At 37.2% G+C, this 25,957-nt stretch overlaps 1 protein-coding gene across 6 annotated transcripts in view; it reads right to left on the minus strand.

Moving 5' to 3' along the window:
* The window catches only part of LOC133516924 (cholinephosphotransferase 1), a 42,410-nt gene that overhangs the window by 6,540 nt on the left and 9,913 nt on the right, over positions 1–25,957 (minus strand). Inside the window, exons 3-7 of one of the 6 annotated variants that reach the window (XM_061849971.1) lie at positions 25,755–25,913; positions 10,830–10,961; positions 4,596–4,754; positions 3,687–3,812; positions 2,877–3,048 (exon numbers count right to left, since the gene is read on the minus strand). In XM_061849971.1, the coding sequence (XP_061705955.1) occupies positions 2,877–3,048; positions 3,687–3,812; positions 4,596–4,754; positions 10,830–10,961; positions 25,755–25,913 (748 nt within the window). Of the gene's footprint in view, positions 1–2,876; positions 3,049–3,686; positions 3,813–4,595; positions 4,755–8,209; positions 8,339–10,829; positions 10,962–12,841; positions 12,971–25,754; positions 25,914–25,957 lie in introns of all 6 variants that reach the window. The other 5 variants (XM_061849973.1, XM_061849975.1, XM_061849972.1 and 2 more) reach the window with 5 other exon arrangements.

Raw genomic sequence — 25,957 nt, forward strand, 5'->3', positions numbered from 1 at the left:
GCAGTAAACGTGACTGGGATTAGAAAACAATGAGAGCGCGAACATAAAAGTTAGTTTAGCAACTTATAGGCTAGAATTAGATAATTTACAATACAAGCATTTTCCTAGGACACTCGTGAGATTATAATTACCTACAACATGGCTCAACCTATTTAGATAGCATCATCATTATCATCATTTAAGAGCATGGCTCTTGACGGTGGAGTAGACGCCAGTATACTTAGCTTTTATAATAGGATGTAACTAGATTTAGCATCTAACTAGCCAAGTGACTACATAGAATTAGCTTCAATATAGACAGATCTGATTTTCAATTCTGTTCTTTCAGTTAGCAGTTTACCTATACAGTTTTACTTATATAACAACATGTTATGTTTTAGCTAGATCATGCGCACTTACTGCTCACAGCTTCCTATAAATATTTCGCAACAATGACTACCCTCTACCCGCTGGATATCTAAAACAACCGTTTAGTGGTTCAGTGTCAAAAATGTATAATAGTCAATAATTCTAAGCATGTTTCTCACGACTATTATGTTTTCTTCGCGAGAAAATTATTTAAATTATTTTACTTCAAGATATATTTTCCTTGACGATGCAGACGACCAAGGCTAATATCGTCTGATAAAGTAATTACTGATAATACTTTCTACGATTAATAAAGTAGGATATAATATACATATTATTTACAGCTAATTATACAAAAACATCAACGTACGCTGGTTCGGCTCGTAGCAAAAATATTTGGACATTTTCATTTGTCGGCTATCTAATATATGAATATGATATAACAGATATATACAGGCTTCGGTCCTCTGATCTATTGTGTTTATATCTGTGGACAACAGCACTGAGAGAGCAGTTGTGCGAGGTAGTTCAATAAGTTGCTAGGACATGATTATTTTTCAGCATTGAAGAATCAATGATAACGTAATTAAGTGTAGTTTCACAAAGTCTCGTTTTAAAAATTTCATTTCAACACTTTTGTTACAAAGCAATTAAATATTGAACTGTTTACATGATTCGGAATCACTTTGAAATTGGCAGTATCTCCAATCGAATGATATATTCCATTTAAGCTACACTTGTCTTTTCCTAAGTATGTCACTATCACACATCGGGTGTAAAGATATGAAGATACACGAAAGCTTATATTTTATTGCTAGTTATTGCTCTAGAGTTGTGCATAGTTTGAAAGTTCTCTGTCCCTTGTCATACTCTGGCTTAGAATCGGGAACGTGTAGTTTTTTGGTATTATATTAGTTATAGGTATTAAAATTAAGCATTATAACTAAACACCAATATTGTCGGGTGACATGACTTAGATCCAGAGACCAGGGGCCGGTTTCTCAAAAGCTTGTAGCTTGCAATACAAGTGGAAGTTCCTTTCTAAAAGCTGTCAAAGTGACATCCGCTTGTATAACAAGTTACAAGCTTTTGAGAAACGAGCCCCTGACGAAAAAATAGTAAAACAAAAGAATAGTAAAATCACGTAAAATGTTGTCAATGTACACACGCAACGACAGCTATTTAGACATTAAATGTAGACGGCGCTGCACTGCATTTTATGCTCCTTACAGTTTTATCTCTGATAACACGATATAACTTGTCTGTATTTCTATCTGCATATTTCTTCTGGCACTAAAGTTCTCTAGTTTGAATCGTCTAAAGACAGCGTCTTTTCCATAATGCTTTTATACATTCTTGCACACTTCTGTCCGTGTTGTTGAATTAAGTTAAGTAATTTAGTACTAGTATACTCGTAGTATCGCAAGCGACGTGTACTGACTCGTTTTGATGATAGATTATGACGATCGAATAGAGTCAGTATAAGCTAACCAGCAGCGACTTCTTCCACACATTTTTACAGCAAGTCTGTGCTTACTTGTTCCGACTCCAGTCTAAAATGTCATATAGATCGAAGTGGCAAATTACAAAATTAGCAGTGTCATTAGGTAAAAAAGTACCGCACGGCAGCTTCTATATGGAATATTAGTGCAATGTTCTGCGGCAAGAGTGCAGCACTAGCACCTATCGTAAACTTATACATACTGTGCCTCAAACTGGTTTTCATAGATCATAAAATATGGCATTGATGCATCAAGGCGGTTTGTTTACAGAGGGCGTACCGGGAAGCGCGAAAATCAAAATGTAATTATCTGCCTCTTTATAGCTCGAATATGCAAGAGAGGTTAGATAACGAAATTTCAATTTTCTTGTTTCGCGGATTGTGATGGATTGTGGTAGTGGCGCCCCCTAGGCAGAGCTTCGCGCAATATTCGTTATTGAACAGAAACTACCCGAGACCGATATCACCGTAGAGCGTTTATAATCAACGGGCGAGACAGCAACGCCCACCGCTGCGGCGCGCGGTGTTGTCCAAGGCCCAGAACGCACGAATTAATAACTCTAACCTATTTTAACATTTTCCTTTATTCGACAAGCAGAGCGGCGGCGGCAGCGGGTGAGTGAGTAAATGTGGGCTTTGCAATCAGCCTCCGATGGTTTTTAACCAGTTTTAATGGTTCTAATAGATTCATACGCAATAATAAAAAAATACCTTGGACAAGATTAAAAAACCTCTATTCAAGCCTCACTCCCTTTTCAAAATACAAAAAGATACTTAGGGTGGTTATTTTTGACTTCGAATATAGATTGTGTCATAAAAATGTTAACCCTTTAAAGGTTAATAGTTTTAACCAAAACGATTTTAAAACGAAACGTTAATGAAAAGGTTTAACGTGAAGCCATGATAACGATATTAAAATTTGGCATCCGAATCTTGTTATTTACTACCGCAAACCGCAGCGAGCGGCGTCAAAATCAAATCAACACGAGCCTTTAGAGTGCGTTCTACGAGTGCTGTGTTCTCTTACGCGCGGACACGCGGCGGGCCGTACCGTTGGCGGGCGCGGCGGCGGGGCCGGGCGCGGCGGCGGGCGCGGGCGCGGCCGGGCACGGGATGCGGAACAGCGCGATCTTCAGGTGCGCGCAGATCTCCATGCAGACCTGCCCGCAGTAGCGGACGAGGTCCACGCACACCCATATCTGGAAACGAACGGTTCATTTCAAAAGTTATTTAGACGCGTATTTTATTTTTATGTACAGAATTAAAAATTAAATTAAATTAAAATTATTTATTTTCGTAAAATATACAGGTGTTTATAAAGTAGGGGATAGTGCTACCCGGTAAGCAAAATTTGCCTGTATTGGGCAACACCGCTCTTCCTTAATTTACAGATTGTCACACACAGAATATCTCCAAAAAAAACTTTTTATAGTTGGGCAATCAAAATATCTCCAAAATTAAACATGTAACGCTCCCGACCCAATATGGCGAAAGTGAGGCCAGTGGGAGGGAGGGGAACACGACCCGCCATTACCAATTACCACGCGGCGCAGCGCAGGAGTGAGCAGCATGGTTCGTTTGTTATTTTTCCTACAGTAAACAAAGCTAACTTGTATTTTTCTTCAAAAATGGCATGAACAGATAAGATGTCTCAGGCATCACGTAAGCACTAGCACTTATTAAATATACTTGACTAATAAATCCGCGCAGAAATTCCAAGGTGTATTTGAATTCTACAATCTGCTTTGGGTCAGCGTTTGTAAGCCCAATCCCTCTCCTGTATGATAGTCTGTGCCCAGCAGTGGGACGTATATGACCTGAATTATTATTAGCTTACCGTGCAAAGCCATAACACGTAATACTCGGGTATGGCGTTGTTGAAGTACTGGTTAAGGAACAGCATGCCCGGGCCTAGCAGTGACCAATCGTATAAGTCCATCTCGCTCTTCGTCATGTGTGCCACCTGCGGTAGAAGGAAACAAACGATTAGCCTAGATTTCGAAAATACGAAATACAAAATATTCAGTTCTTAATATATAACGTGGAAAACGTTAGTCAATTTGCTTAAGAAACAGCAAAGTCTTGCCATATAGTGACATATGTCAAACACGATACAAGAAAAGAAAATATTTTAGTAATCACTATTTACTTTTAAAGAGCTTTTATCGCCAGCGACAGATTAACTCCAGGATGCCAGAATCTCAGTTTGGAGGAACGCGATAACGAGTTCAAAAGAGCGGTGTATTGTGCCAAATATAGGTGCTTATCAATTTCAGTAAATAACAACTTTTTCTCATATCGTGGTTATGCCAAAAATTATTTAAACTTACTTTCCTTAGGAACTTATACACACGTCGATTGGTATACACGTATAGACATGTCGTGCGCAAAATGACACTACCAACGATTTCCGTAATATCCTCCTGAGGCCATACTACGGTCACAGAGATTATTGATCCATTTAGTGTTCAATCTAATTTGGTTGTGAATACTAACGGTATGAAATGTCCAATGTAAAGTAAACCTTAGATGGCTCAACAATTAAAGTCCGTGACTGTACTAATTATACTTTAAACCATTTTCAATTGGAACAGAATTGCATTTCTTTTGTTTTATTCCATTACAAAACAGGAGAAAATCAATTACTTATTTCCTTTTCCACATTTCAAATTCAACTGCCAACAGAAATATATTGTAAGTATGATAAGCCTTAGTTGGCCGCTAGTGAAAGTAAAAAGTGACTTACCACCAATCTATTAGTGACCTTGGCAGCCACCATCCCAAAGGCAAGTATGTAGAGTGCGGGATGGTTTTCGTAGACGTGCGACTCCGACTTCTGGAAGATGATGAAGGCCGGCACCACCACCAGCGAGAACGGGATCACGGGCGACAGGATGCTCGTGCCCTGGGAGGTGGCAGAGGTGTACCGAGGTCTTTGGGGGGAGGGGGGGGGGGGGATGCGACGTAATACTGAGCTGACAATTCTTCGCTAATCACTTCAATTACCACATAGAGCGTTTAAGACAAATTAGGATCACCACACCTAGAATCGGATCAAGAGATGCCATGACAAGCGTGGGAGTGCCACAAAAACCTCGTATTTTCATAAAAATGCATGTTGACCCGGACTCGTTTTGATGCAAATGTATTCTGCTTAAAACTTTTAGTAACTTAACCCGTAACAGTCGTAGGAAAAATTGTCTAAATCAAAAAAACATCAATTTCATGGTTTTTCAAGTATTTGAAAATGACCCCGGAGGGCTTTTAGGGTCAGAAACTTGAATTTAGCAAGAGCAATGTATCACTAGATAATTTACATGGGCTGCTGTAGTATAAAAAAATCGTGTAAAAATTCAACTCATTAGTGGTGTGTAGTGTAGTGACCTTACGCTTCATAAAGCGGCGTCTGTACATTTTATAAGTATTTATCTTAGACAATAGGCTAGGTGACAATTTTTTATTCATGGTATCAGTCGATCAGGTTTGTTTGGAGGATCAAATGTCTGTATGGGACCCATTGCCTTAAAGCAATAAAAAAGTCACAAATGATAGTTAAGTCTGACAATAGCACTTTACTGACGAAATGCTCCTAACAAAATGGCCGTTTCGATGTATGGAAAACAAGAAAATTTGCGAAGGCAAGGAAATTTTTTCCGTTTTGGATATTTAAAAAAGAGGTTTGAGGTCTTGTATTTTTTTACTTTTCCAATATATTTATTAGGTAAGTTTCCACAACAGTTTATTACAAGAAATAATCATTTTCTATCTATTTAACTACATTTAGTTATAAAATTCAACATGTATCACCAACCCATTATATCGTCAACTAGTACAACACGAGCCTTATTACTTATTAGGCTCACTGTAGTCAAAGTTTGATTTGTGTAAGACTGTACTATAATATTTAAAAAAATATACCTATTTTAACTGACTCACAAGTTTGGTCATCGAACGAACTTTTTATGTTTCGTATTAGACTTACAAAGTCATTCTGCTAACTAAAACCATTACGTTTTAATAAGTATATTTTTAAGTTGTTGTTAGGTCGGGAAATTATACGAATTATTATGTTCAGTTGCTACTTGATGATTCGGCGAAATGAAATTATGCGAAAAATTGGTTGGGAAATGACATTCATTGGTTGGGAAATGACAGTCTTATCTACATTTTTTATGCGTCTATCTACGAAGTAATAATTTATTTTTTACTTTTACTTGTTTTGTTTTTTACTTTTATAAATTATTAATAAATGAAAATTTGTTTGCACCTAGGAAAGATTTATCAGCTCCAATATTACGTCAACTTTATATCAGAACTAACACATTTAAAAACATAAAGCTATAAAATCTGGGGCTATAACAAAATAACTTATAACTAATCAAACCATGCATTACTTAAACAAAATCATGCGACAAGCAATGGCGACGGCGGGATGAGTAAGCGAGACTATTATTGACGACTACAAAACGCATTCCTATGTTCTAAGAACCATGGTTATATGCTTGCTATGAGAACTACACTAACAACATACGCATATATAATTTTCACTTATTACATGTCTAGAAACAAAGTAACTTCTTGTACGAATTTGTCAATGATTACTTACAGATATTTTAGGTTTCTACCAAATAACTTTTTGAGTAGGTATTAAACCATAAAATCGTGATAAATATCAGCTTCAAATTTTTTTGTTGGTTATGTAATAACAATTAAATTATTAAACTATGGTATTGTATAACAGCGTTTTCAACTCGTATCATGCAAAGTTAGGGCAAATTAGCATAACCGTCAACTTTGGTGTCATCGAAATAATATAACCATGGATCCTAACCATGTAGTAGAACCGGAGTAGCAAAAACAATGAAAAACTCGTGCCGTGAATATAGCAATTTCACTAATAACGTGATTCGTAACAAGGTTTATTATATTATAATCCTAGATTGCAATATAATGCATAAGACGAAATCTTCACGGCACGATTTTTATCTTGATTTTAGTGGACCTCTCCGACCTCGGCCCCCAACCGAAGCTCCCCAACCCTCAACCCGACCTGACACACACATAAACACAGCACAAACTACAACTAGCCTCGATCTTAGCGCGGTAACAGAGACGAGTCAATAATTCAGACTGCTAGTCTTCAGACATAGTTGCATTCATTATAATCATTATATATATATTCGTATATGTTTACCTATTTTGTATGACGCTGTAACCGCTTTAATTCATATAACGCTATCTAGAAATTCAAAGCGTTTTAATAGATGACGCCACGTCAAAAGATGTCGTTCAAAATATGTGGAGACGAGACTCACCAAATGAAAACCGTTTGAAGGCGTAATTTGATGATTATCACCACGCAAGGTGCTTAATAGTTTTTATTACCATGACTTAAGCAGGCCTAGGGTTACTTAACATATCACATTATAATCTGACCTTCCTGATAAAGGTATTAATTACTTGATCAGAAGTCTTGGGTAATAAAATTGTAATTCTCAATAAACTTAAAATGTATAATTTATGAGATCATCAATATATTGATTGGACTGGGAAGTAATCATTCTAATGTTATTAGCCAATCACAGCACTGACAATACTGACAGTGACAGAAAGTAATAGAGCTCTAGTAGGTTCAATGGAATTTAATTAAAATATTGACTATAATAATAAACGCAACTATGTACGGAGATAGTCAGTTTAAGCCACGGTTTTGTTCGAACATGGCTTTTAGGTTTTGGTCTTCCGTTGACGCCATGTGTACGCAATTTAGTAGTGATTTTGTCTTCTCATACTACGTGACGTTCTACGCATCAAACGTATCAATTGGACACCGAAGCCTTAATGGCTTTGGTCTCCTGTTGGCACCGTCTGTTGCATACACCTTCACACTGCCTACAGACAGCCACAGACCTACAATGACACTTACGCTTAAAAATAATTTAAGTATGCCAAAGGGAAGCCATCACGTATATTTGACGAGTGCGAAAGAGGCAAACTACAGACAAAATAATGTGTCCACTTTTGAGCCTCATAGTGGCCGCTAGTGGCTGCTTGAATGTTAGCGGATTAGAAAATAGGAAAAGCTGTATTCAGGAGAAACGGAAGGTGGATATATCTTGGAATATACTGTTGTACAAAAGCAAATAATTTACGTAATGAAGTATGTAATTTGTATTTCATTCCATTCCGATTTTCGTCGCACGTTTGATATTTGACAAGCAATCTTGTACATTGTAGATCTGTCACATGGTGGACAGTGTCACTGGGAGACCAAGCCCGAATGATTCCTCGAATCTGGCGTTAGTAAACAAACTGTGCGCTGTTATGATCGTGTTAACAAGGCGTAGTGATCAGTCTTACTGCAACGGTGGAGCCGTTTTTCCCCACTCCGCCCCTCATAATGACATTTAGGTATCCCAGTATGAGGTAGAGAGACATTAGGACGACCGCGATATTGGAGGCCAGACGCACGTCGAGACCCAGCGGTAACTGCGCCATGCGGCCAGGACAGAAACAAAATATAGAACATGCGTTAATTATTGGACCTTTCCGGACTTGTCGGAGTTGTCGGTTTGGAATTGGGGTTTGGAAAAACTATGAACTTTTAGGTTATTTCGACTCAAAACCACGAGGACCTTGATTTAAAAAGTGTTCGAAATATTTCATACAAAATTTAGGTGTCAAGTTTTGTGACTGTCAATACAAAATGTATATAAAAATGTGTCACAAAACTGACTAACACTGCTTTGTCCCTTTGTAATCGTTAGCACTGAGCACTCGTGATTCTGAGAGAAATAACCTAAAAGGTTAAAGTTTTTCGAAAAAAATAATAGTACACTGTTTCTTAAAATGTCCGTCGACACAGTACGTGCTGTATTTATTTAATGATTGGGGCGGATGCGTTGGAGTACTGCATTAGCGCCAATCAGGTAGCAGTACTGATAACGTACCGATTCCTGCTTGCCAAGTCAGGAAGGGCCAAGTACAATGTGCTGTCTTCACTCATTGTTTGCTTAAGCTTCTTATGATATAGAGGTAAAGGATAAGAAACAATAAAAAGAGCCCGTGCACAATGGCGTTTCTTTCCAGTCACCATGTTTAAAGCACTAGTGATCTATTTTGTATGGAACCATCGCAGCGACCCAGCGACGTCATTGAGAAATGTCACTCACAGCATCTTAAGAGTCTTAAGACTACTACTCTATGTACAAATGTGCGTTGTTTCAAAATTTCTGTTTGGCGTTAGGGTCATACGCCTAAAACCCATCAAACCCCATAAAACCCATCAAATTGATCATAATATCTAACTATCATTTTCGACTAAATGTCACCTTGATAAAAGAGATCGAGCGCTATAAAATATATGGTGAGACCTCTTATAATGGCGACATTTCTACTTCGGGTTAACGCAACTTTGTGTATAGATTAGCAGTCTTCATTTCTTATTCGTCGCTGTAAGAACCGTAATGTATTTACATGATGAAATATTCCACGCTTAGTCCATGATTTAGGTGTTTAAATAAATAGCAAAACATATGAGTCATGTGACAGTGCGTCCTGCCACGTTAAAATTCATAAAAACCCCTTTGTGCTACATGTTCGCCCTCCATGACTTTTCCCAGTATATTTTACATGTTTTTTGTACGGGGTTTGGTATGTTATGTACAAGGATTGCAGCGAAACCACGCGGCCCACAGCCTACATAAATATGTATACATATTATGCTGTATACACGATGTAAACTACCCAAGCGCTCAGATTACATTATCGCTTACTTCTCTTGCGATCACGGTAAGGTTAAAAGCAAACAATGCACCTTGATGGAAGTTATTTTTAATTAAGCCACCAGGGTTTTTTACTGCCACCGGGAAGAAGTGGATTGTTATTTAGCGGGGATGAACCTCGTTGCCATATTAATTAGCTAGGGAACTTATACAATTTCTATCGTAATCGCCTTTAGCATTTGTGGATAGGTAAAGAAAACAATACAAAATAATAAAACATTTTGTAAAAAACTAAGCGGAGTTTAGCGAAAGGTTGAAAAAATACGCCGTAATCATTAATCTAATTTTCCTACTCCTCTACTGTTATTTACCTATATGATTCTACTAATTTAAAGTATTATTTTTGTTAACTCGTAGGAAAAGTATTGTATGCAACGTTGTACAGTAACTCACACCACTCGCCTTTCTTGACCCTTCTTATACAACGGTTGCATAAAATACTATTATTCATTTACAAAAGTTTTATGCTATACACGGTGCCTGTGAGCATTGTGAGATATTTTAACAGTATATTCCTGATCATATTTAAAGACTAAAATGTCCTATAAACTTAAAAAAAAACATCTTTTTATTGTTACTTAGTGCAAAACGCCTTTTTGATAGCGATGTTGCCACTATGGTACCTAATCCAAATATCCTTATTGATAGATGTCAAAAAGTGACAAGTAACACTTTGCAAAAAATAGGGTTTACAAAAAAGCGTTAGTTTTTCAGGGACTTTTCCGCAACTCGACATCCATTGTGCCTATTTTGCGTGTCAAAAAAAAGTTAAAATTCTTTTTGAGTTACAGTTTTACAACTAGTAAAAAAATAAACAATATGTTTTTTGTGAAATTTACCTAAACTCATATAACATTTTTTCCTTTTTTTGGCCTCAGAAATGCGTGGTTAAAATCTCTCGGGTTCCTCGTGGACACCTTGTATCACCGTGTTTATGCCCGAATTTAATAGTAGTTTTGTCATTAAGCAATTTTACGGTTTAACTCATATATTTTTAGTCACTCGCGCGACATGTTTCGGAGAGCCTAGGTTCAGTCTCCTCAGATAGTGCTGAGCATCGGTTCACGTTGCCCGTGCGTCGGGTACCGATAAATTGGTGGTAGATTTCTCTATAAAATTCTCAATAGTTAGTATTGTTTCCTTTACCTACATCCGCTATACACCGCACCCTCAGCCTTCCCATCCCTGCCCCTTACTGCGACGGTGGATCCATTTTTCCCCGCGCCCCTCACACGGAAGGTGGCTCCGAAACCCAGCACAAAGTTGAGCTGCGCCAAGAAACACGCGCTGGTGACTATCAGCGCACACGGCACCGATGTGTACGGGATCTGCGTCGACCAAACACATGATAATACGTCATCTTATTGTCTAGTGCCATAGGGAGGTAGGCTCTAGGTAAAGACTGTCGGTCAGCGCAGATGGCACTGATGTGTACGGGATCTACGGAGACAGTATCACAAGATTACGTCATGATAGTCTGTTACATTACTAGCATTAGTTGCAAGATACGGAGATATTTTGTGTCCATTGGTATTATCAGACACTGGCCTCTCAACTGGGTACCTATGAGATTCAAAAGAATCAGTTTTGTTTTAAAGGATTCTTATCTTGGTCTGACTCTATTGATAAACCGTTCTCACTATTTATAATTAAGTCACTAGGTAGGTGTATACTAGCTATATTTGAATGATGTACCATTTCGTACCTTACGATATCTCCGGTTTTCATATACATAGATTATCATAGTTGACAAAGTACGAAGTGGTACGAAAATCAAATTCCTTGACTTTACCACATATAAGTCACCATTTTGATGTAGTTTCGCAGTTAATACATGTGTTCTCAATGAGTGAAGACCCACAACACAAGGAGGGTGAGATCCAAACCGACGACGCCTAGTTATTATATAAATTACTAACACATGACATTTGAATACCGAAACCTACATATAACGAGTACTCAGGCATGCCGCTTCTTTTGACACGTGACTAAAACTGATGATGATGATATATTATTGTAACTTACAAATTACAATTACAATTTCCCAATTCGATTATATATCATCCGCAAAATAGAATCCGAAGCACATACATTTAGTTTTGATTTTAAAAGACAGATGTCACGTTTCAAAATATACTTATATTCAAAAGAAAATGGCTATGAAAAAGGCACTACTTTTCGTCTGAATAAAATGTTCAGGCTAGCCTTTTATAGTGAAAATTCAAATTATTTATGACAATTGATCCTATTATACTACTTATAATTGAAACTTAAAATAAATGAGATTTATTTCAACAGTCGACATTTGAATTTTCCCTTTAGTGTACTTGCTCATGTTACAAATAAAAATAACAGGAGCGCTAATAAACCAACTGTTGGACAAAATGAACGGGACATGCTATTAAAAAAACCCACATGATAAGAAGCGATGAACTATCTTAATCGACAAATAAAATAAGCTATTCCTATGATGCCGTTTACACAAGAAAAAAATACAGAAACAAATAATTAACGTTGCCGTTACCATGTTTCGTGTGTAAGCGTCATTTTACATACTAACGTAACTATCCTACCTAGCTACCAATTCAGCATTAATACGCTATGTTAAATAAATGTTTAAGAAAACAGATTAAACCCAACGCATTCACGACATAAGTTGACTGGTGGCGTGGGAGATACATGACTACAGCAACCACATCGTATTATATCCATCCGTCTATAAACCATGCGAATTTATCTATTCATAGTTCGCGAGTGCTGCTGCCTGTCCCTTAGTTCACACGTAAGTGAGTCTACTCGTCCGAAGTCTGTACTTGAGTGAGTCCATCTATCTGTGAGTCCGTGTATCTGTGTTCGTTTATCGCAAATACGTCTGTTCATTATTTGTCAGCGAGAGTATAGGTAGGTATAGGTATAGGTATTGCCCGCCCGTAAGATCCATGCATCCGTATGTCGGTCTTGGAGTGCGTCTATTTTGTAAGAGTTCGTTTATCAGTGTCTGTGAGCGCCGTTACCCGTACGTTAGTTCGTCCGTAATTGAGTTCCGTCCGTATGTGAGTCTGTCTATTTCTACGCGAGTTCGTCCGTCCTGTCCGTGAGTGTCACTACAATCCAAGTTCAATATATGCGTCAGCGTTCGTTTCGTGGCCTCGGCGTGAGGTCATGTATCTCCGTGCCGGGTCCCGAGTAGACAGTAGAGTATGCTCACAGCGACGGTGGAGCCGTTCTTGCCGACGCCGCCGCGCAGGATGGCGGCGGCGAGCGCGCCCAGCGTGAGCGCCACGCCCGCCACCGCGCACAGCGCCAGGCTGTAGCGCAGCTCCAGGCCCCCGCCGATCTGCACCACCATACCGTCGTCTCTCTCGTCAACGTCACACGTCACCTACTCCGAGTGACCCCGCACACCGCGCACAGCGCACGAGGATACAATTCACGCACCAAGTCTTTGGGCCAGTTGCACCATCCGCAGAATCACTGATCAATGTCGTCAGAGATTTCAATCATTTTTCATCACACCAACTGGTAAAGGCCCACTTGATCGTTCCAAAACTAAATAGAAAGTTGCAATTTATCCACATGTGGGGAAAATTAATCACTAATCAGGTGCAAAGGAGATGATCTATTTTCGGCCCACTTGGTACTATCGCGTATAGAAGTATATAGTACATGGTTTATTTTAATAATCAATACGCATTTTGATACGCAAAATAGTCATAATATTGGGGCTTATTGAAACGGGAATTAGAAATAGATAATAAGAAGATTTTTTTTTGTTCTTTTCCGTAATTAATTAGATTAAGATACATTTTCGTACAAATACAGCAACAAAAGTGTTACCGTTGTCAACGTCTTCACTATGGTAGGTAGCCATTAGTGCTTTTCGATACTATTCTAAATATCAGTAGTGTCATCCATTATTTACTTATATATATACCTACTTTGAAACTACAAATCAATTACCTATAAAAATGCCTAAAATAAGTAGTTAAGAAATATACTTATTTGACTTCATATTAATGTTCAAAGTTTGGAGATTAAAACGAATTCAGATTACGAGGATATTATGCTACTTTTATTAGCTAAACGAAGCGCAACATTTTTAGTGTTCCGTACAAAACTTTGTTCACGGAACACTTACAGAGTTGCATGTATACCATTTTCATGTTTCACATGCTAAATGGCGGAATATAGTATATAAGTGCAATTATGGAATCACTTTAGTTTTGCAAATCGGTTATATTCTATTTTTTAAAATCTGTCTTATACACAGATAAAAAAGATATCTTAATTCAAAACGCAAAACTCTCTTGCGCACGGTTGCTTAAATAAAATAATAAATTGCTTAGTCCAATAAATATGTCTTGAGTTAAAAACAGCATAATTTTTAAAAGGAGAATAAACATTATTTAGTTTTATCTTTACACATTTTTAAAGCGAATGGTAGTGATTTGAGTTAAGATATTAATTATTCGCCGCAAGAAAAAAAAACGTCTTTGCAAAAGATATAGCACACTCTTACAAAACGGTTTTATCTTGAGTAACTCTTCCTCAAACCAAAAATATTACCCAATTCCAAAGAAGAAGCACCAAAATTTTCCTTTGAGACTTTTAAGTTTTTAGGCAAGAGCGATTAATTCTTGGTTTGATGTTTTCAATATACAGTCAAGAGCTAAAGCTATTTTAAAAAAGAAGCACCAAAACTTTGGTTTGAGACTTTTAAGTTTTTATACAAGAGCCATTAATTCTTGGTTTGATGTTTTCAACCTACAGTCAAGAGCCAAAGCTATTTCAAAGAAGAAGCACCAAAATTTTCCTTTGAGACTTAAGTTTTTATGCAAGAGCGATTAATTATTGGTTTGATGTTGTCAAACCAACGCAACGCGCATGTAACACCTCTGGAGTTGCAGGCGTCCATAGGCTGCGGTGACTGCTTACGATCAGGCGGGCCGTATGCTTGTTTGCCACCGTCGTGGTATAAAAATATATATATACAGTCAAGAGCCAAGCTATTTGAAAGAAAAAGCACCAAAGTTTTGGTTTGAGACATTTACACAATTGAGTATCAATAAATTTGATGAAGAGGACAAAAGCGCTGGTGGCCTAGCGGTAAGAGCGTATGACTTGCAATCCGGAGGTCGCGGGTTCAAACCGCGGCTCGTACCAATGAGTTTTTCGGAACTTATGTACGAACATTTGTCGCTTTTCGGTGAAGGAAAACATCGTGAGGTAACCGGGCTAAACCCAATAAGGCCTCTAGTTTAACCCTATGCGTTGAAAGGTCAGATGACAGTCGCTTTCGCAAAAACTAGTGCCTACGCCAATTCTCGGGATTAGTTTCCAAGCGGACCCCAGGCTCCCATGAGCCGTGGCAAAATGCCGGGACAACGCGAGGAAGAAGAAGAAGATGAAGAGGATTATTGAAAACTACAAAGATTTCAACGAATGACGAAAATCATGTTGGTTTAAGAAAATTAATTCTTTATTCAAGACATACTAAACTTGGCGCTAAGAGATTTCAGCTCTAGGTATAAATAATATCATATTTCACATTGAGAAACGTACTTTTGAACCAATGCTTTTTCTTGTTTTTATGGAGAAATATAATTCTCAATTCAATTATGAGTATCTAACCCCAAGAAACAAAGTTTCTTGGCACAAGTTTTTTAAGTATTGCACTAAGACAGTTAGGTTCAGTTTAAAAAATACAATACTAAAAAACAAAACGTAAACGCTCTTGGTTAGAATAATGAGCTTTTTAAAAAAAACTTTTTATAACTCGAATAGAGAATTTAATTTTTTATCTCAAATAACAAACTGAAATATTTTATAACTTGACGCAATAATTTTATTGTTTCCTTATATAGGAAACACAAAATGTCTTGACACAAGAGTATTTACTTGGCTGGAGAACTATTTTTTTTCTGTGTAATTGTATGCAACGCCAAACTTAAATAAACCTTATTTTATTGAAAGAAATGTTAAAACGGTCAGTTATCAACTTATCAATCTGTGCACTCTCCATAGAAGTAACAATGAACTTCCGAACAAGATCAAAATATAACTTTTTATTGTATGAGGAAACGATTTCAGTTTCATTTACTTGTCAGAATTAGTCTATTTTCTTTTGAAAAGCCTTAATACTTTAACATAGTGCGAGTAGTAAGGTAAATACGAGTAAGTGTAACTACGGGATAAGTGTAAGTTTACGTAACACGTAAACTATTTGAAATTTTGATACTGGTATGATCAGTTGTCATGAGCAAATGAACGATATATTCAAATTAAGTACTACATGTGACGTTGTCAAGCAAATTGTGAGACTATCGTCAATTTGAAATCTGTATTTTTTTAAATACGAGTTGCAATTCACACGAGGCACTTCGATCTATAAAAATCTAAGAAAATTCGTCAAATCCGTTAATTGTGAATAGGTAAGTATCAAATATGCTTTTTATTTTCCAAGTTATTTTTATTATTTCTCAAGAATTATGAACAATAAGAGTTGTACATGCATTTAAAAATGTAACCTAAACAGTGAGTGATTGGGAAAGTGTCTCTATTTCACTTGAGGCAAGTGTGACTGTATGATACACTTGCCCCATATCAGGGATCATAAACAATTATTTTTTATATTATTAATGATAATATAAAACTTAATAAAATCTTGATAAAATCGTTAGTTTTTGTTCTTTTATTGGTTTCAGTTATATATTTCTTAAAGTTCTAACAAGATCTTTCATTGACTTATTAACCTATCGTGCATCCCTGAGCATCACAATAGTATTATGCAATTTATGCAACAGAATTAGGATTAGGATAACATCGTGAGGTAAACCGATACCTACTTTACAGAAGATATTTTTTGTTTTGTTCGATAATAAAAGCTTTAATAAAAGAGAACTTTCTTAAAAATGCATTAAAAAAGCTTTTATTTCGGACCAGATATCCATATTACAAACATTAAATTTTTTACATATAAATTAATTAAACTAAATAAAATGTATTAATTAAATTAAACCAAAAGCGTATAGAACTATTCAGGGAGAGTCTGGATATGGCACACTTAATAAGGATGGGGAACACATTTTAGAATTTTGCATGAGGCATAATTTGGCAATAATTAATACATTTTTCAAGAAAAACATGTTGTATACATTTGATTACATACAAAAGTGGAAATAAAACATCTCAAATCGATTTTATTCTAGCTGACAGGAATATGCTTAAAACCTTTAGGGACTGTAAAGTGATCCCTGGAGAGGCACTTACGTCGCAGCACAGGCTTTTGGTTAGCAGTATAAAGCTTCCGAAACCGATAAAATGTATTCCAAACAGAACCCCAAAAATTAAGTGGCATTTACTTAACACCGAAAAAGGAGGCACCCTACTGAATACACTACGGAAAAAGATGGTGGAAGATATGGAAGACAATTACAACACTACAGCGGAACAGATGTGGTCTCGGTTCGAAGATCTATGTGTAAGAGTAGCCAAAACAACACTTGGAGTATCAAGAGGTAGCCTAAGTACCAACAAAGATCCCACATGGTGGAATGAAGAAGTGAAGAACACTCTGAGGCGTAAAAAAGAGCTCTTCAAACAATGGCAGAGCACAGGACAAGACACCGACCGTATCGAATACAAAAACGCTAAGAAGCTAGCCAAACGCATAGTAGCACAAAATAGGGCAGACTCTAGAAATCGCTTCTACACTAGACTTGAGAAAGCAACTAACGATAAAGAAGTATTTAAACTCGCGAAACACCGATACGGTGCAAGTCTCGACATCAAAATCAACAAATATGTCAAAGACGAAAACGGCATTCTACTCACTGAAAACGGTAAGATCAGCAACCGATGGTGTCAATATTATCAGTGCCTTCTCAACGAGGAATTTCCGAACAAGCCCTTAAGTACCATTCCAACAACTGCTGGACCCATCGATAGAATAAGTGAGCAGGAGGTTTTGAATGCCCTTCAGAAAGTTAAAAACCACAAAGCAGTAGGGCCAGACAGCATACCGGCAGACGTGTGGAAATACCTTAGACCTGTTGCAGGAGAATGGCTTGCTAAACTTTTCAATTTAATACTTGTTACGAAGAAGATTCCGAATTCATGGCGCCATAGTACCCTGGTCCCCTTTTATAAAAACAAAGGAGACGTCAGTGACTGCAGCAACTACAGAGGCATCAAACTTACTTCTCACACACTCAAAATTTGGGAACGCGTTCTCAACAACCGTCTAGGCCAGCTTGTTTCCATATCTGATAACCAATTCGGATTTGCGCCAGGAAAATCTACAACAGATGCGATCCAGACCATAAGAGTCCTCATGGAAAAACACCGGCGTAATAGGGAAGACTTACACCTTGTGTTCATAGACCTCGAAAAAGCCTTTGATAGAGTACCACGCAATTTAGTGTGGCAGGCTATGAGGTCACAGCTAATACCCGAACATTATATATCTCTAGTACAGGACATGTACGATCGCATCAGCACGCAAGTTAAAAGCTTAGCCGGACTCAGCGCACCGTTCGAAGTAAAGGTAGGTGTTCATCAGGGATCGGCACTTAGCCCATTCCTGTTTAATCTGTCTATGGATTATCTCACTAAACATATCCAGTCTTCTCTCACGTGGACAATGCTCTACGCAGACGACATTGTGCTTATCGACAAATGTGCGAACAGACTAAATTCTACCCTCCAGCAATGGAGACAAGCGCTTGAGGACAATGGTCTGCGCATCAGTCGATCCAAAACAGAATACCTGAAATGCAGCTTCAGTGATCAGCCAATCCCAAGCACAGACATCGTCATTGAAGGACAGCTTGTGCCTAGAGTCGATCAGTTTAAGTACCTCGGATCTATGCTGACGGCAGATGCCAACATAGACGCAGACGTCACCCACAGAGTGAACGCAGGGTGGCTGAGATGGAGGACCCTAACCGGGGTACTCTGTGATAATCGCATGCCAATAAAACTAAAAGGGCGCGTTTACAAAACCGCAGTACGACCGGCATTGATGTACGGCTCCGAGTGCTGGGCGACCAAGAAAAAACAAGAACAGAAGATGCACACCAATGAGATGAAAATGCTGAGGTGGGCAGCGGGAGTGACGAGACTGGACAGAGTCCGAAATGAATATATACGAGGCTCTTTCAAGGTCGCTCCCATTGTAGAAAGATGGCTGAAAGCCGTATGAGATGGTTCGGGCATGTGATGAGACGTGACAAGGAATATGCAGTCAAAAAGGCTTTGGCCATCCCAGAGAAAAAGAACGGCAAAGGGAGGCCGCTTACCACGTGGTGGACAACCGTTACCAAAGACATGGAGCGGGCGCAGATCAACACGCAGACAACCCAGGACAGAAAAACCTGGCGCCTTCGAACGAGGAGGGCCGACCCCAAATAACGGGACATGGCAAAGAAGAAGAAGAATTAAATTAAACCAAAAAAAATATCAATGAAAATAAAAAAAGGAATAAAATTACTTTAATTAAAAAAAGGTTTTCCACCCCAGCTAGGAACACAGATGCCACAGTTATCCCGGATTTTATTTTATCATAAATGATAATAACTAACTATGTATATCATATAGATACAAATAAATGAATTATCATAGTTTAGTATCATGGTTATTACGTTTTAAAAGGGCTTTCTAGCATGGACTAACAATGCAGTTACACTTAACTCATTTTGCTGGAGAAGTGTGACTCTGACGCTACTTTCATTTAAGACATGAAATACCATCTAGTTATCATCTAAATAACATAAAACACATTGTGTCCAGCTAAAGTTGAACCGTACCGTATTGTACCTTAGGGCAGTATTCGAAATCCAACTTTATGATCTTGGTTTATCTGTTCAAAGTTAACTTTTACAAAAGTATGTCACACTTACCCATATTGACCTTATACGCTTTTGTGTATAAAAGTTTTTTTGTCATGTTCAAGTATTTTTTTCAGGATTTCTCTAAATTCCCGTTTTATTTCGTGATTCTGTTTTCACCATAATAATCTAGCAATTATAACGATTAATTTGCTACGTATATTACAAGTATACGTTCAACTTGACGAGGGGGGCAAAGGCAGGAAGGAAGGAAAATCGACGATCTCCTTTTGCGTTGTTTCCTTATGTTAGATGGTGGAATTGACATTTAAATAATGATTTTGAATGATAATTTTTTATCACGTTCATTTGGATTTGATTTGGTTTGATTTTTCTTGTATTTCATAGTTAGTATTTTTCTCACGTTGGTATGATGAAAAATATTTTGTACTAGTTGTACTTTGTTATTATAGTCGGTATACTTTTAATGAATTTCACAGTGCATTAGTAATGTTTACTGTAATGCAAAACAAAACTAAAACTTCCTACACAATAAAATTTAGGTGACTGACGGTCTGGTGCGACCGACCCTTCTTAGGATGCTTTTTCTGGAAAGTCTGACTTGAACCGAAGCTTCGTGCGTGAACTGTAGGCATTTAACCTAGTATGAACCGAGACTCGGAACTGGCGCATTTCGGTTCCGCTACAAACTTTTCTCGAGAACGCACACATTTTATAAATTTTATTCTGGCCTACATTAACCTGCTCATTTACTGAATTACAAAATTAAATTAAATAAGATACACAAGGCGAGCTTAACAGTTTAGAAATTGAACCGGTATCCGAGCCTTATGGCGTTATTCATAAACGCGTTACAAGCCTCAATTAGCTTTTAATCATTTGTCTTAATCTGTCATTTTGACCTATGTATTTGCAAAAAAGGGATAAAACATAAATTAACTACTTAAGACATGTAAAGTTTTATGAATAAGGAGGTTAGTCTTTAGTCTTAACGAGATCTCTTGAAATGGAAGTTGCATGCGAATTCTTTCGTACAATTTAAAGGGTTAACGTTCATCCCTTGAGAAATCACAGACAAAGATTTTCGAAGATTCTGAGATCTAAAGTTATCTGAGCTTCAGATGCCAGTAGACACATATCAATTGAAAAATAAATGCAGTTTTACCGTTGCGTTACGACGCTAATAGTCTTAAGATTTCATACAAAAACTAAAACGCTATTTTTAACGCATATATTCTGGAAAGATGAATATACATTCAAAGTTTATTCTCGGTTAATAACGTGTTATCAATACATTATTATAATAATTACTAGTTTAGATTTCTTAAAAAAAACTTGTCACCCAAATGCATACCTAAGTATTTAAGTAGGTATGTTGTTTAGGGATATTTTAAAGTACTGTTGCTCTTTGCTTAGAAGTCAATTTTAAGATCATGTGAATACATTTTATGTCAATAAGGCATTGGCATATATCTAAGGACGGGCCTTACGGGCACTAAGAATGGTAGTAGTTCAGTTGCGTCCAATCGCGCGCGTGATGCAAACTCATCAACCAATCGCGTTGTAGCGTTAGACTGCACGATTGGCTCGAATTCGTGTGCGTGACACCGCTGTACCTATTGGCCCCATTCTTATTGCCCTTAAGGCCCATCCTTAGTTATATGTCAACGCAATAACGTCAGTTTCTGGCCCATTATGTATGAAATTGGTAGGAGTAAGACCGAGAGAATAATGTATTGTTAACCGGTACCTACTCTAGCAATCACTGCGTGAAATGTTACATGTACTGTAGCACTTTCTGTGTGAAATGTTATATTTAGGGCATGCAGGTACTGGCATTGGAATCCCAAATACCGGAATATCGGACCGATTATACGATATGTACAATACTGAAGAGGACCAATATCGAAATATCGGGATTTCGGTATTGGGATTTTTATTGTTGTTTTATGAAAACAAGTTGACATTACGAATAAAATTGGATGTTTGCGAATATTTAGCTACCTAACAAGCAACGGATATTCTTATAGAAGTAGCATCGGTTGTAATGTAATAGATCGTATCAATTTAATCACGAAGACGCGTGCCTTGACTAGTAATGTCATTTTATTAAACTTTTGTATGCTCCTGTCAAACATTTGCCATTTATATAGCAATCATGACAACTTAATCTTTAAGTTGAATATATATGGAATGGAGCATATCTGCTCCCAAGCATACCAAAGGTTAAAGGGTGGTTTTGACAAATCTGCGCGTCATCGTGGATGACTCGAACTATATACACGATGTAACACGAGGATCAGTTTTTTTTTCCAAAAATTTTAGGTATGTATTTGTACATACAAAGTTAATGTTATGGTAAAACTGGCACTGAAAATGAATTTTTAAGTTATATTATTATAAGTATTAAAACCTAGTTTTACAAAACTATTTGACATCTATCAATAAGGATATTTCACTACGCCTACGCCCCATAATCGCATCATCGCCATCAAAAAGGCGTTTTGCACTGAGTTACAATAAAATGTTTTTTTTTTAATTGGTATTAACTCTGAAACTAGGCGAATCCAGAAAAGTTTATATGACATTTTAGTTTTTAAATGTGATCAGAAATACTGTTAAAATTTTTCGGGTTCCTCGTGTTACACCGTGTATGTGTGACATAACATTAAAATGGACCATTTTGATTGACTATATATTTTATTTTATATCATTGATTTTGCCTTTAAAATTATTTCAGGATCGCTTGGGACCAAATATTTTATTCATGGCTTTGCAGATCGACGTGGTTTTATATTCTTATTAAAAAAGGGTTTTCAGCAATTGCGTTAATGTTCGTTAAAAAGCCCAAAAGAAGCATAATCGTATACACTCTCGAATGATAAAAGAGTGCTATGAAATAAATCCACAAGCAGCGAAATTTATTATTTCTTTTTCCTTTTCAGTACCAACCGGAAAATGCCAACATTATAATTTTTTCTCTAAATCTATAAAGAATTGACAGGGGGTATGTACTAGGCTTTTAATAAGAATATCAAACCACGTCGATCAGCATAACTATAAAAAATTACTGGTCCAAAGCGACCCTGAAACACTGTGTAGCGGTATACATTCCGGAATTCCGGTATTGAGAGCCAATATCGAATCTCAATACTGGTATTGAGAATCGACCGACATTGGATTGGAGTTACATTTCGCCTATAACTATCGATTGTGTTACCTATAAATCAGTTACCTACAAACACTTTTCCTACGCAGTCAGTTAATATTACTTTATACACACATATAAATTTAAAATAGCTACTATATTTACAACAATATATGCTTAGTCCGACTGAGTACAACAATCGGCGTGAACACAAATATTAACTGATTTCATGTGGGTATTTTTTAAACTAATCCTATTTTGGATATTTATTATAAGTTAACATTTTCGATACACACTTTATACTATATTATTTGATTTGATGAATGATTACGTTTTTTTTAGAAACAAAAACAAGGACATTTCACAAAACAAAAATTCAGTGATGACAATAAAAGTATGTGAAGTCGTCAGTGCCTATTAATGTCCGAATTTTTATTCCTAAAAAATATTTGCCAGATGTAACATTACATTACCATTGCTTACCATGGCTGCAGGCGGATATGGGACTTTATTTTTAGAAATCCACCCCATCCACTTTTTCTACCGCCATTTATACGGGCGAGATAACCTCGCAAGCGGAGATGTGGGCACAATTTCTGATATTTTTATGAAGTTATTTAACGGAATTTGCGACCGCGGCCGGAAAAACGTCCCACTGGCAAGCGACAAGCCATGAGGACGCCTTAATAATCTCGTCTTAATGGCAAGTGACGTTTTGCCGGCCGCAGCCACATTTAGTTTTTCTTAAAGTTTTCTTTAGAAAGGACATAATATATATTGTTCGATATTGTTTTATTTTAACGAAACTTTAAATATGTAGTCATTATTAGAGATGCAACGGATACTTGTTTGGCCGGATACCGGATATTAGGCCGGACCGTCAGCCGAATATTTGGTATCCTGTCGCCTAATATTCGGCCGGCGGAACATTTTGGGTTTTGTAGGTGCGGGTCGTGCAGGTTTTGGCCTGTTTCATAGTGAATGTTCACGCGGACTCATTTCTATGTTCGAAACGAGTTTCATCATTTCAATAACGAGTAACTCGCGTATTTTGTTATAAACAAATAATTCTTTTGTAGTGTTCCACATTCCGCATTGTTGCGTATGGATTTTAAAAATAATAAACTTCTTCGAATACGACAGTGATTGTCATCATCAAGTAAATTTACTATCCGGCCGGATACCGGATAGTAACCGAATATCCGATGTCTCTCTAGTCATTATTGTTATGTATGATATACAGAGCGTTTTTGTTATTACTAACCGAGGGGGTTGGCCCCGTAGTAAAAGTTGTTCAGGGTAACCTACTATATTCACCCCTTAGAGTTTGGTAAGTGATAACAAAAGCATAACAAAACAAAATATGGGATCAGCATCGCTCGTCTCATTCGTTTTTCGTTTATTTCTTATTCGTATCATTCTGTATTCATCACTCGTTCTTTATTCGTCTTGTTTGTTTTTTTTATCATTATGTACTTTAATCAAAGTCTGTAAACTAGTCTCTCTCTATTCGTTTTCCATAACGGTCTTCCTAGGTCACATTCGATGTTCTTCTTTCTCGTTTTTCGTATCTTTTTCTCTTTTTGTTGTCATTGGCAATTCGTCTCGTTCTTTTTGGGTGCATTTGCTTCCCGTCCCATTTTCGGTCGTGCATTTTTTCCTGAAACTTATTATTGTATTCGTTTTAGAGACGTTTCAATATTATGTAGTAAATAGGTATTGAATTCGATATTTGCAATAGTTTAATCATATTCATATGAAACAATAGTAGCATAACTCACCAATAGCGATTGAGACGAAAAACGAATGTGACGAACTCAGAATGCGATCAAAAACAAAAGAGACTAATTACGAATGTGTCCAGAACCAAACTTGTCTAATTATTTTCGGCGAAAACGTTAATAAGATAGAAAAAAAATCAGAATGATACGAAATAAGAAATAAACGAAAAACGAATGAGACGAGCGATGCTGATACCCAAAATATATGTAAGGTTACATCCAGCAACATTATAAATTAGACACATTTTAAAATATAACCAGACATCCCGATTCATCTTGGTGACAAGTGAAACAAATACTATATACAGTATACATACCTGACCCCCGTTTCACTATGTGTAAAATAAGTACCTATTTTACGTGTTCAAAAGTGCTAATACAAATTAAATTTGTGATTTGATCAACCTAATGTAAGAGTTTTGACTAAATGTCAAACACGAATTACACGAAGGAACAAAGTTAGATGCAAAATGGAAAGAAAAAAGAGCGTTTTTGTTCACTATTTCATGTTGACAATTTGATTCTACTAACGATGCTTCGGGACGGCTGAGTCAGTTTTGAGATCGATTTGTATATTAGCATGAGTCTGAAGTCTGGGCTCTGAACCGATAAAATGCATGAATAGTATAAACAAATCGAATTATCTTTATTATTACGTCATCTCCAGATTCTTAAACCAAATATTATGCAATCATTAAATTTATTAATTAAATTCAAATACAGTTTATTATAATTATTCATAGGTATTTCAATAAAAATACACTTTGCGACAATAGGAGGAAAAATGAACTCGAGCTTCCTTGAAGCTCAATCGTTGAAATAATTCTGGTTAGGAAAAAAATGCAAGAAGAGGGTCAACTTACGTTAATCCTAACTTACGTAATTCTGTCCTATTTGCTTACCTATTTTAAACTTTCTATCGGTCCAGACTATAAATATAGTAAGCGAGTCGTGTCACAAACTAAAACTCTTTTTATGTCAACAAATACGCCTATCAAGTAAGCTTTCATTTCAATTCATAATTTTATTGCCAGGTATTTTTTTTAATGTAAGGTGTATTCGGGTTACGTGTAAAACAGATTCTGTTAGGATAGTAATTACCTACGAGTGATTTTCGAAACTCCAAAGTTTTTCGTGTTTTTGACCCGTATACACCGTTTTTTGTGACACTACGAGCTAGCCACTCTACCAACATTCAAGAACAGGTGTAATCTGGGTCACGTAACGCACGCTCGACGCTGCCGTCGACCTGCGCCAATCTCTGGCGGCCATCGTCAGCGTCTAGCCTGTGTTCCGTGGCCGAGGCGTGAGAGTGATGTTAGAAGATCAAAGATGCTACATTACCTGCGTGGCCCAGAAGCGGGCGCCGAGCGTGGCGGACACGAGGTGGATGGCGATGATGGAGTACTGCGCCTCCGTGACGTCCACGCGGCCCATGCGCAGCGTGCCTGTCACGTACGCTTGCCAGTGCGCACAGTAGAACAAAGTCATGGCGCAGAAGCACTGAAATAATCATAATCATCATTTATTAATAATACAAAATTACA

Source organism: Cydia pomonella, chromosome 4 (genome assembly GCF_033807575.1).
Source record: "Cydia pomonella isolate Wapato2018A chromosome 4, ilCydPomo1, whole genome shotgun sequence".
NCBI classification, from domain to species: Eukaryota; Metazoa; Arthropoda; class Insecta; order Lepidoptera; family Tortricidae; genus Cydia; species Cydia pomonella.